The sequence below is a fragment of the Oncorhynchus tshawytscha genome, linkage group LG20 (assembly GCF_018296145.1).
Source record: "Oncorhynchus tshawytscha isolate Ot180627B linkage group LG20, Otsh_v2.0, whole genome shotgun sequence".
Taxonomy (NCBI): Eukaryota; Metazoa; Chordata; class Actinopteri; order Salmoniformes; family Salmonidae; genus Oncorhynchus; species Oncorhynchus tshawytscha.
This window is the reverse complement of record NC_056448.1, coordinates 16,008,808-16,021,964: the sequence shown is the minus strand read 5'-3', so window position 1 is coordinate 16,021,964 and position 13,157 is coordinate 16,008,808. Positions and strand designations below refer to the sequence as shown.

General features: G+C 46.4%; 1 protein-coding gene across 4 annotated transcripts in view; it reads right to left on the bottom strand.

Moving 5' to 3' along the window:
- Window positions 1-1,963: 1,963 nt before the first annotated feature.
- The window catches only part of igsf9a (immunoglobulin superfamily, member 9a), a 36,760-nt gene continuing 25,566 nt past the window's right edge, over window positions 1,964-13,157 (bottom strand). For 2 of the 4 annotated variants that reach the window (XM_024380560.2, XM_042302244.1), the window contains exons 16-22: window positions 12,885-12,969; window positions 12,351-12,521; window positions 11,946-11,982; window positions 8,896-11,589; window positions 8,631-8,716; window positions 7,808-7,973; window positions 5,865-7,579 (exon numbers count right to left, since the gene is read on the bottom strand). In XM_024380560.2, the coding sequence (XP_024236328.1) occupies window positions 7,828-7,973; window positions 8,631-8,716; window positions 8,896-11,589; window positions 11,946-11,982; window positions 12,351-12,521; window positions 12,885-12,969 (3,219 nt within the window). In that variant the 3' untranslated portion in view covers window positions 5,865-7,579; window positions 7,808-7,827. Of the gene's footprint in view, window positions 3,173-5,864; window positions 7,580-7,807; window positions 7,974-8,630; window positions 8,717-8,895; window positions 11,590-11,945; window positions 11,983-12,350; window positions 12,522-12,884; window positions 12,970-13,157 lie in introns of those variants that run through there. The other 2 variants (XM_042302245.1, XM_042302246.1) reach the window with 2 other exon arrangements.

Below are 13,157 nucleotides of genomic sequence, written 5' to 3'. Positions count from 1 at the left end.
AAGGGCCTTCCCCAAACTGTTGCCACAACGTTGGAAGCACAGGAGAATCTAGAATGTCATTGTATGCTGTAGCGTAAGGGGCCAAGCCCGAACCATGAAAAACAGCCCCAGACCATTATTCCTCCTCCACCAAACTTTACAGTTGGCACTATGCATCGGGGCAGGTAGCGTTCTCCTGGCATCCGCCAAACCCAGATTCATCCGTCGGCCTGCCAGATGGTGAAGCATGATTCATCACTCCAGATAATTCATTTCCACTGTTCGAGTCGGCAAGCTTTACACCACTCCAGCCAACGTTTGGCATTGCGCATGGTGATTTCAGGCTTGTGTGCGGCAGCTCGGCCATGGAAACCCATTTCACAAAGCTCCCGACAAACAGTTATTGTGCTGAAGCTGCTTCCAGAGGCAGTTTGGAACTAGGTAGTGAGTATTGCAACCAAGGACAGACGATTTTGAAGCTACGCGCTTCAGCACTCGGCAGTCCCGTTCTGTGAGCTTGTGTGGCCTACTTTGCGGCTGAGCCGTTGTTGCTCCTAGACGTTTCCACTTCACAATAACAGCACTTAGGCAGAAATTGAACAAACTGACGTGTTGGAAAGGTGGCATCCTATGACGGTGCCACATTGAGTCACTGAGCTCTTCAACTACTGCCAATGTTTGTCTATGGAGATTGCATAGCTGTGTGCTCGATTTTATACACCTGTCAGCAACGGGTGTGGCTGAAATAGCCCAATAGACTCATTTGAAGCGGTGTCCACATACTTTTGTGTATATAGCGTATTTTACATTGGCCTTGGCTGATCGAGCCAGACAGTTTAGAAAAGGGATACTTCGGATTTTGGCAGTGATACCTTTTATCTACTTCCCCAGATTCAAATGAACTCGTGGATACAAGTTTTATGTCTCTGTGTCCAGTATGAAGGAAGATTGAGGTAGTTTTATGAGCAAATGCTAACTAGCGTTAGCACAATGACTGGAAGTATATGGGTATCTATGGGTATCTGGTGGATACGCATAGTCTTCCAGTCATTGGGCTAACGCTAGTTAGCAACTTCCTTCAAACTGCATGCAGTGACAAAAATGGTATCCAGGAGTTCATCTGACTCTGGGGAAGCAGATAAAGGGCCTCAATGCCAAGATCACGAAGTATCCATTTAAAAACTGTCTGGATCGATGTAAAATATACTATATATACAAAACAACATTGTAGTTACTCCACAGTACTAACCTAATTGACAGAGTGAAAAGAAGGAAGCCTGTATAGAAAAAAAATATTCCTGTCATGCATCCTGTTTGGCACTAAAGTAAAACTGCAAAAAGTGTGGCAAAGCGATTCACTTTTTGTCCTGAGTACAAAGTGGTATGTTTGGGACAAATCCACTCTCCATATTTTCAAGCATTGGCTGAATCATGTCATGGGTATGCTTTTAATTGTTAAGGACTAGTGAGTTTTTCAGGATAAACATTTATGGAATGGAGCTAAGCAAAGGCAAAATCCTAGAGGAAAACCAGGTTGTCGGCTTACCACCAGACAGTGGGAGATGAATTCACCTTTCAGCAGGAAAATAACCCAAAACACAAGGCCAAATCTACACTGCGGTTGCTTACCAAGAAGCCAGTGAATGTTCCTGAGTGGCCGAGTTACAGTTTTGACTTAAATCTACGTCAAGACCTGAAAATGGTTGTCTAGCAATAATCAACAATCAATTTGACAGAGCTAGAATACTTTTGAAAATAATAAATGGGCATGTGTTGCACAATCCAGGTGTGGAAAACTCTTAAGAGAATTACCCAAAAAGACTCAAAACTGTAATCACTGCCAAAGGTGATTCTACAAAGTATTGACTTATGGGTGTGGATAATTACAGTACGTAAATTAGATATTTCGGTATTTCATTTTCCATAAATGTGCAAAAATGTCTAAAAACTTGTTTTCACTTGGGTGAGAGAAAAATATGTTTAATCCATTTTCAATTCAGGCCCTGTAAAATCCATACCATTAACATGCATGACCATTAATATACATTGAGGTTTTCATTAATAATGGAGAGTTCGATGCATTCTGATGACAGCCACAGGAACCTGCTTGATTGCCTTACTAATAGCATATTGTAATTCCTGCAGCCATGCAAGAAATTATGAAAAAAGACAAAAGGCACAAGGTAGACTCCCTACCGTATCTATGTGTCGTTAGCTATTGTGATGGTAAGATTGTGTAACCACGAATGCTACCAGGTCATTCAACTCACCTACTACATAACATCTGACCTATGGACAACAATCAACATTGCAAAAGGTACTGCACAGTCTTTCATATCTCAAGGGCAAGCTTCTTATCAATAACAACACTTTCCGTCACCCTCCTATGGCTGTACCCCATCACACTCAAACTGCAGCACAACTTCTGCATACGGTGGCAACAATGGCCGCGGATAATTGGCTGGCACAGGGAAGGTTTCTCTGATGTTTATTGGCACTTGGCGGCCCCAGCAAGAGTCTCTTAGGTGTAGGAGCATTGGGACGAGCCCAACAAAACCCCTGTCTGTCTCAACTCTGCAGCAATTTGACGCAAGCTAGCAACAGAGGAGCTTTGGGGGAGAAGCCTGGGAATGGGAGAAAATTGGAAATGCAGCAGAGTAATAATGGAGTGATAGGGTGGGGGGTTGGGGGGCAGGAGAGAAATTGTTATTGGTTTGAAAATATCTGGTTGACATGAGGGGAGAGAGGCCGTTGTGTCGTGGTGAAAGAGGAAGGATAACGGCACAGCAGGGGGGATTCTTGAGAAGGAGAGGCTGGAGGAAGACAGAGAGATAGTATATAGTTATAGATAATAGCCTCTCTGATGCTTCCTATGGATCTTAAGGGTCATTAGGAAAAACCCTTAGGAAAGACCCAGAGAAAAAAACATCCTGGGGCACTTAACCCACTTTGACCCATTCTCTGTCCTTCCCCTGTCCAATCAGGAGGTACCACTCTCTGTCCTCCCCCTGTCCAATCAGGAGGTAACAGACTGGCATGGTGGTGGGTGGCAGATGGCAACAAGCTGACCTTTAATGGCAGAGACACTTCACTAGTGGCTGTGAGATGTGCGATGTGAGCAGATCAGGCGATGACAGAGGTGCTGCTTGACAAGCTTTCAGCCGTGAGGAAATGTTCCGCGCAGCCAGGCATGCTGCAGGGAAAGAGAGACAGTGACACAGTGGGACAGTGGGATAGGGAGAGAGAGACAGTGACACAGAGGGACAGGGAGAGAGTGACAGTGACACAGAGGGACAGGGAGAGAGAGACAGAAGGAGAGGGAAGGACGTGAAAGAAGGACTGAGGGAGAAAGAGACTAAAATAGATTGGGTGCATGAAGGGAAAGGGACAGAGAGAGAGCGAGAGAGAGGAAAGAGCAAGAGAGAGGAAAGACAAAGCGAGAGAGAGGGACCTGGAGGGATAGTGAGTAAGTCACAGTGATAGAAGCAGGGATGCCTTTTTCTGAACCAATTACAATCTGCCAATGAGGGATGTGCTCTTCCCAGATAGGGCCAGTGAAGGGAAATCATTCAGAGGGTTCCAGGATCCCAGGCTGCAGAGAACCATGGGGAAAGGACCTGGGACTGCAGTATAGATTCAGTAGTTTTAAGTTCCTCGGCATCCACATCACAGAGGACTTGACAAGGACCATCAGCACCACCACTCTTGTCAAGAGGGTGAAACAGTGTATCTACGTCCTGGGCGGCTGAAGAAATTCCTCTCCAAATACTACCGCTGCACCATCAAGAGCATCCTGAGTGGTTGCATCACAACCTGGTACGGACATTGCTCCGTCCACGTCCGCAAGGGCCTCCAGCGGGTGCTGAAGATGGCCCAGTACGTCACTGGGATCGTGATCACCACCCATCCAGGACATCTACTCGAAACGGTGCCTGAGGAAATCTGCCAGCATCCAACCACGAGCTGTTCAACAGACTTATCGTCGGGCAGATGATATCGGAGCATGAGATCTGATACCAACAGTTGAGGTCTAATACCAGACAGTTTCTATCTACAAGCCATCAGACTGCTGAACACTTGAACTGATCACCTGCTCTGATTCTCCGCACCTTAACACACATGCACCCACACATCACAACTGCTGCTACCAGACTCTTATTATGATTGTTAAATACTGCACCATTTAAAACACATGCCCCCAATTCCCACTTCCCCAATACACATGTAAATATTGGATCTATAAATTGTGCCTGTATTATATATGTATGCTAAAAATGTTTATTCTATTCTACTGATCTTTTATTCGTTCTTATTGTTGCTGCATTGTCGGGAAGGAACCTGCATGCAAGCATTTGTTTGGACGCTGTATACCATGACTATCGCGTACACACGACTAACAAAACGTGAAACTTGAACTTGAAAGAGATGGATGGCAAAACAACTCCATGAGTGACATGGAACTCACAGAGGAAGTACACTTTGGGTTGAAGGTTTAAATAGAACTCTCTCTATAGGGCTGAAGAGTTTATACAAACGAGAGGGAGAGATTGCAGGCATGCGTACGTGTCTGCACGTGTGTGCTTTTGTCCTTGCGGAGTGTGCACGTGTGCCTGTCTGCCTGCCCCTGGCTCCTGGGGTTTCACTCAGGGTCCTCTCTTTTTAACCATGCTCATCACCTTTCACTAATGCAGCATGGCGTCGTGCTGTGAGCCTGACTGAGGACCAGCAAATGAAGGAACAATGCACAAGTCAATGTGCTTCTCTCTGGGCTCAAGGCCTCAGTCAATTGTAATAGGCTGTGTGAAGTGAGAGAGGGAAGAAATAGGCTATGAGAAACGTAATTTAGTATCGTCTGACATCCATCACAATATGTCTAGTCCTTTTTCAAGCTACGTGTCTTCTTCACAAGGAACAGCATATAACCCAGGCAAGTTGAAGTGGAAATGTGTCTGATATAATTTTTCAACTGCGACAGCTTTATAATCGACCGTATGATATTCATAACATCAATCGATCACCAGGGCAACAGCATACTTAACTGACCATGGTCAACCCACAATTATTGGTCTATATCTTAAATCATGTATTTTTAACCTTTTTACCTGAAACATCATGGGTATTTTTGAAGAGACTGGAATGAGTTGGTCTTGAATCTATGACAATAACATTCTCTGAAAAGTTTTGTTTTTAAAAGAATACTCTGTTTGCTTCATCATTTACATGGCCTTTTCTTCTGTTCAATTTCATGTCTAAAGCATGGCTCTTTAAAAGAATTCTATAAAACATCCGGCCTCAAATGTCACACCTACTGATAAACTTCAAACGTTGTTACCTTTGTTTGTTCATTATTGTTCTATGGGTCGGTGCATAAACAAGTTGTTCAATATGCTGAGTAACAACATGCTCTAGTGGAAAAGGTACCGAAGGTCCTTCAGACAAACGGGCCTAACATATGGGGAAGAATCTCAATTGCACACTCCTCGCTTCCTCTCTCCTCGAAACTCATTCTCAAAATCCCTCTCCTCTTCTCCTCCAATGGGTTTTGAGGAGACAAGGAGAGGACAAGAGGAGTATGCAAATGAGATTCCCCCACTGAAGTGTTATCTGCTGCATCATGACACTGTTACTGGCTTCCAGATGATGCCCTCTTCCTGACTGTTAATGAGACCAAGGGAATGCTTCTGCGGGAGAGAAAAAACACAACTGCATGAAAAAGTGAGAAGTGATATCAAGGAAATAGAAGAGGGATAGACGGGGTCGAAGATGTTGCCACTAATTCATTATTTCAGGTAAACACATCAACTTCAGGTTCGTTGTTCATGCCGATGTGTTCGAGAAGTAAATGCTCATTTGGATTATAAAAAGAGACAGCTAATAGCTTTGACTTACTGAATAAAACATGCATAAACAAGTATTTATTTTTCAGTTCTATGGAAAAATGTGTTTATATAAGGATACCTTGTACGGCGCATCATCAGCAAACTAAGCACAGATTATACAAAGAAATACACTAGTCTTACAAAACAATGAATCATTTTCTGTATAAAAAAGGGTATATTTTAAGTACAAACGTACACAAAAACCTTGAAAATAGTTCACTTTTATCCTTGTACGATAACAATGCATGTCTACAAAAGCACAGTAGCAGTAATGATTAGGCTCGTCATTCATCTAACTGCATTTGCATTCAGTCTGAGGATTCGGAAACAAACGGTGTGAGAGAATATTCCATGTATATTGGCAGTGTATTGCTATTGAGAGCCATACCACATATATAAAACCCAAAGAGGACAAACTGACATTTCTCTGGGAGTCATTTCTGTGCACAAATGTTTGATGGAATTGAAATGAAGGGTAAGTGGGGTGATCTGGTGTTGTAAGCTGATAACAGAGTGTGTACAGCTCAAAAGGCATTCACACCCGCGGCGGCGCCCCTCCTTTCTCTCCTCTTATCACCAGACGTGGTGCTGGAAGGCATTCTAGGGCATAATTAACTCTTCAGACTAGCTGTACGTTCCCATCTCCATCCCTGACTAGGATGACTCAGAGATGGACTTATTGAAAAAAATACCATTTAGGTTTCCATCTCCAAATTAGACACGGCAACAAAAATCTCACCGGATAATGCGCAATGATAATAACATTCGTTTTACACGTGGTTGGTGAAAAAAAAAACGGCCTTCGCTTATCCCAGCAATGGGTGATCATTACCAGCCAAGCGCTCACCCTCCTCAGTCACGCACAAAAAAAACTACTGCACTCTGGGTACAAAAAAAATCATTAGACAGATCAAACATTGCACAACATCAATGAGGTTAAAAATAGAGAGTAATGACAGATTCGATTAGCTACATATTGAGAATATGGGTAGAAAAGAAAGCAATCCTTCTTCATAGAGCTACATCTGATTAACCCGAGTGAGTTAACCTCCTGGGTAATATTATTGATCGTCTACTCAGAGCTCATAGTTGTACTGCAGAAGCGGTCACACTAGACCAGGAACAAAACTATGTGAAAAAAGGCATGATGCAGCCTACTTCTTCGCCACATTCTCCATCAGTCCTCCTTAATTTTAAGGACCTGTCATACTGCTCTCTCAAAACGCTCTCTCTCCATCTCACAGAAAAAAAATCAATCATACGTCATAGTTCTATCATAAGTTGAAAGTGTTGTAGCAGTGGAACAAAGCGCCAGCCCAAGTGGTGGATTGCTTTTTCTCAAAGCAATAAAAAGAGCCTCCAACTTGTTCTTCTGTGTGAGTCCAAGAGTATGAATGATGTATTTTCGCACACAGTGCCATGATGACGGGCAAGGAAGACCCAAGATTGTATCGGCCTTTTCACTTACTTGGTAACAAGTTTCATAGTACAAGTATCCCGTAGAAGTAGCAGAGAGAAATCAATGTAACCACTAAGTTGTGTGAATCAGTGGTAAGAGTCCTCTTTTGGTGGGTACAGCTCTGAACAACATCAGTCAATACTTTACGCATCCACCAGTCCAGTCAGTCAATGTTATCCCATGGATGAGAGTTTTGACAACTGTACATCCATGCTGAATTGCCGATGAAGGCACACTATTCTCACCTCCTTGTTTGAAGTCTCTATAAATAAAAACAAACATTCACTGAGATATTAGTAGAAAGCAACAGGAGAAGAAGACTGACAGATGCACACAAAGAGATAAGAAAAAGATGAACACCAGCACAATAAGAGCCACAGAGTAAAGCTAAATACATAAGGTGGGAGAGACATGGGTAAACACAGCCAATCACACAGATCAATGCTCTTGTGCAGACACACAATAACAGAGATGAGAGCTCTGAGCTGACCTTCGCGATGGATGGGACTGTCAGAACATCACAGTCTCTGGTTCGGGTTCTGAGTGGCGGCTGGTCACATGGCGATGACCCTGGAAGTGGACCGACTCTTTGAGGCCCTCCCTGGAATGGTGCATGCTGGGAGTAGACTTCAGTAGACTAACTGAGGAGAACAGGCCTAAAGCAGGAGAAGATTGGAAAGGGATTAGAAATATCCTTCAATAATCTAAAGCAGGGGTGTCAATCAATCAAATTGAAGAATTTCTGAAGGATATTATGTTTTAAAAAAGACCTAAGTGTCTTCACCGTGTTCAGCCCGCTAACAATCCCCAAAACGAAAGCTACACTCTTAGAAAACAGTGTTCCAAAGGGCTTCTTCGGCTGTCCCCATAGGATAACCCTTTTTGGTTCCAGATAGAACTCTCTTGGTTTCCATGTAGAACCGTCTGTGGAAAGGGTTCTACATGGAACCCAAAAGGGATCTACCTGGAACCAAAAAAGGTTATTCAAAGGGTTCTACTATGGGGACAGCAGAAGAACCCTTTTAGGATCTAGATAGCACCTTTTTTTCCCCTCCTAAGAGTGTAGACAGTCCGGAACCATCAAAAAGTCCCAAAAGATTGGATAGAAATCATATTTTTTTTCAGATCTTGACAAGGCAATATACCCAATTTGCCATGAAGCCTCGGTGAAGACAGAATGTGGCCCCGAGGGCAAAATGATTTTGACATGCCTGTTCTTAAGCAACAGAGCTAGTGTTATTAAACTCAGTTCTGAACATATTTCGCTCAGACAGCGGCATGCCAGTCTTAAAAGAACATTATAGCTCTCATACCTCTGCCTTCAAGGTCTTGATCTCCCAGCTGAATGGACACATCAGCTGAATCCCACTCATAATTCTCATCCACTGAGGCCTTTCTCCTGAAGAAACACACGCACAAGCGGAAAGTTTGCAATGGCTAAAGTTGAAGATTTTCTCTCATCAGCTATTCATTATGTTGCATGTTGCTCAATGTCAAAGGGACAATGTAGAAAGAGAGCATTAGAGATACTAAATAAAGGGAGACTGAAGTACATATTAGCTCAAGGGACAGACTCACCTTTTCAATGTCTCCATGTCCTGTAGGTGTGACTCCACTGTGTTTCCCTGCATCTCCTCGGTGGACTCAGGAGAGCTGGTGAGGGTTGGGGACAGGCAGATGGACATTCGCCCGTTTGGAGGCTCCAGACTCCCCCTGCCACTGCTCTGGCTGGCATAACTACTGTAGCTCCCCCCCAAGTCTGGCACTCCCCGATGATACCTCCCAATCTCCACCTCATGTCCCCCATACCTCTCCTCCTTTTCCTCCTCCACTACTACCTCCTCCTGCTTCTTCTCCTCCTCCTCCTGGGGTGGCTGAGGCGTATGGTGAGGTGCAGGCCAGCTGTAACCCCTGAGCAGGGAGGGAGCCGTGGTTCTGCCTCTACAGTCTGGGGGTCTGGGGTGCTCCCTGTGGTCCCTGGGGAGAGATGCATTCTTCCTGGCCTCCATGCGCTGCACCGACCTCAGGGCCTCCTGGTAGGTGATGGGCCACCTGTAGGCATCTGGGAAGATGGAAGCCTTCTTCCTGGGGTCGTGGGTGGGATGACTGGGGCTGGAAGGCACTGAAGGAGGGGTTGGGGGGAGCTGCGTCTGTCTCTCCAGCACCGGTCTTCTTACGCTTTGGATGTGCATATCACCCCCATATGCTTCACAGAGCTGCTGTGGGGCCCTGCTGGGAGGTCGGGTGTCCTGGTGGGGAGGTGGCGGGGGAGGGGGAGGCAGAGAAGCAAGGGGGGCCTCTGTGAGAGTGGGGGTCTCAGGAGCTAAGGAGTTTTCGGGTTCAAAGAAGACAGAGTCTGGGCGGAAGGAGAAGGGAGAGGAGCAGTTCTCCTGGCTGAGAGAGTCGACCCAGGCATCAGGCGTCAGGAAGTTACCCAGGGATTGTCTCCTGGAGTCTAGACTCTGGCTGCGTTGGTGGTTGCCGCCGTTCCTGTTCTGAAAGCCTCCTAGACTGATAGCCTTCCTGAGCGCCGGCCTAGGAGGCTGAATGGTAGCTGGGCTTCTGCTCCGAGATGACCTCCTGTGCCACTTCTCCCGCTCCTCCCTAGGCACTGGGCTTTTCCTGTGGGCCAATGGATGGGCTCTGTGGCCTTTCATGGTCTGTGGTCCTCTGTGGTCTTTCTCAGCCAATGGGGACTCATTGTTTACCTGATGGGCATGTCTCTGGTGCCTTATGGGATTTGTAGGAGGATCCACTGAGCCTTCATCCTCTGGTTCATCCACACTCATTTCTACACATTCAGAGAGATCAACCGATGTGTGTAGAAATGACTCTTCACATGGCTGTGACCTTGCTAACTCCACTCTCCATGAACCAGGCACTTTGTTGACAGAGACATCTGGCTTAGACTTGTTTGGAATGCTGACATTACATTGATTGCTCTTGCTGTTCCATTCATGTGACTCCAAGTCACCTCTCTTCAGCTCTGTTGATATGTGAGTTTCATCACAAAGCCCTGTGTGTGTCTTGACCCTTACAGTCTCCATCCCTTCCTGCCTGTCTAGTGGCTGTTGGCTCACCCTCCTCTTAGAGTGACACTCTGGTCTCTCTGACCTGAAGGGATGTTGTGTGACAGGTGACAGAGAGGGACACTGGGTGAGTGGAGGGTCACAGTGGAGGACCGCTGTCCTCTCAGAGGTGGTCTGATGTGCTGGGACAAGGCTGGTGGCTGAAGTGAGAGGGCTGGCCTCCCAGTGAATATAGGACGGGGGTGAAGGCCCTTTGGCCATGCTTGAGCACCCCCTGTTGACCTGGGGGTGACTGAGATGATGGGGGTGACTGAGATGATGGGGGTGACTGTGTGGTGAAGTGTTGTCCTGAGGTTTCCATATTGGATCGCACTCTTCAAACTCTCTCCACCTCACCTCGTCGCTGCCTGGTCCCTCTCTCTTCCCGTCTAAAGTAGCGTTACTATCAAGTGTGTACTTCCGTAGCTCTCTCTCCAGCTCCTCTCTCTCCCGGGCCAGCTTCAGACACCTGCTCAGGTTGCTTGTCTCCTTCTCATGCTCCATCTGCAGGACCAGGGTGCTGGCAGTGGCTGGCTGGACAGCCCGCTTTAGGGATGGGTATCCTGGATTGCTTTCCTCCAGGCTTGGCTGGGGGGACATGTCTGAGTTACTGTCTGAGTAGAGACTACTCTTGTCTGGATGTCCAGCACAACTGTCCTGCTCCTCATCCAGGTAGAAGCGTCCGTGGAGGGAGAGGTGTTTGGCCATGGCCCGGACCCTGGTCGTGGGGTTGGGGTCAGTTCCACTAAAGGGGGGTAGGTCCACTGAGAGGACGAAAGGTGGCTCCCTCCCCACTCTCTTCTCAGAGCGAAGGGACACTGACCTCTGGACCCCAGTGGATTGTGGGAAGTCTTTCCTTAGGGATCTCATGGTGTTGGAGGATGGGGTGGAGGCCTGGTCGTAGGGTTGCACAATGAAGCGACCGTCTGGACCTCTAGAGATAAACTCTAGAGGGGAATTGGGGGAAGAGCCTATCCTGGGGAGGTGGTGATGGTGGTGGGCGGCATAGTGAGGAGGAGGTGGGGGGCAGGAGAGCAGCTGCTGGCGCTGGTCCTTGTATTCACTGTGGCTGTCTCTGCCAAAGGAGGAGTGGTCTGACTGGGAGGAGGAGCAGGAGGAGTGGGAACCGGGATAGTGGGGGTGGCAGTGGGGAGGGAGGAGCTTCTGCTTCAGCACACTGTCTGGACTGCTAGCCAGCGACCTGCTACAAGAGAGAGAGAAGGGGTTTAAAGGAAGGAAGGAAGGGAGGGAGGGAGGGAGGAAGGGAAAGAGAGAGAGAGAGCGAGAGAGAGAGGGCCATTTTACTGAGCCATCACCATGTCTTGAGATGTTTTTTGAAGACATCTTGAGTCATCTTAAGACATGTCTTTGAGAAAATGAAAATGTATCTATAGCGAGTCATGAAGACTTCTTAAGCTGTCTTGAAAATAAAATACATTAAGACAAAGGCGATCCAGGGTATGGTAAAATTAAAATCTCCTAAAAAATCACCCTACAGTAATTAAAACAAAATGGCGAGAAGGAGAACAATTAATGATATTATGGAGGAAGGGTACTTACGTTGAGGGGGGGCTTTTATAGATGGCAGGAGGGAGATCTGAAGGGGGGGATGATGATTCACAATGACACAGTCACCATGGAAAAGAAATAAATGAAAAAAACTAAATCAAGCCCAATAATATGAGCCCAATCAAAGCAGACAAAAATGGCCGTAGCCACAGCAATGGGCCGTGCCTCAAAGTTAATTACACTCACATTAATCAGCCACATTAATGAGGAATGACCCTAATTAGCTAGCAATGTAAACTAAATTAACTTATTTTACAATGAAAGGGGAATGGGGTTGACAAGCATGGCGATGTGTCTGTGCACTGAACTATGGTTTAGGAAAGTGTAGTGGAAGTCATCTACATGCTGTATAATGGTGTTCATAGTGCATGTGATCAGTAAGTGATCATGTTTCACCATCTGTCATCTTCCTGCGTCGCTGGTCTCTCTTGTGACTGAAGATACACACGGTCCCCAGGACCAGGATGAGGGCCAAACACAGGAAGCCCACGCCACCCATCACTCCAGCCAATAGCGGCTCGGGAACAAACTCCAGGAAGCGGGAAGTGGCAGGGTACATATCCATCCCTGTGACATGACCGCAACATCAGCATCCATAACACAGAACTCTACCACAGCCAAATGTTAACAATGCATTCCTTACAGTAAATACACTGGGGCAGCTTGTCCAACACACAGTATGATAAAAGCATGACACTATCGCTGACAAATCCGTCTTCAATAAGTCCCATGGTGAAATATGAATATGTTAAAAAAGCCAGATATGGTCAAATTCTAAATACATTATTAGCTGCAATATTTCATAACTCAAGACTCTTAAAAAGACCAGTATTCTCCAGAGGGCTGTTCTAATTCTGTAATGGGCCTGTGGTGCCTGTGGTAATGTTACAGAGGCTGGTTCTGCCTGGCTCCCCAGCCTGAAACACTAACCCATGGTGGAGACGTTGACTGATGGACTGGGCTCGCTCAGCAACTCCCCTCGCCGGGACAGCAGCCGCAGCTCGTACACACAGTCCTACACACACAGGGGAGGACGGAGGGACGGGGGGATGAAACCAGACTTTGTCAACATAGGATCACGCCTGCAATGCTAATCAGGCTCATCTGAATTCAGATGTAGGGAAGAGAAGGAGAGAGGGACAGAGGAGGCAGACAGAGAGGGGAGAAAGGACATAGATTGAAAGAAGGAAGAAAGATGATCGC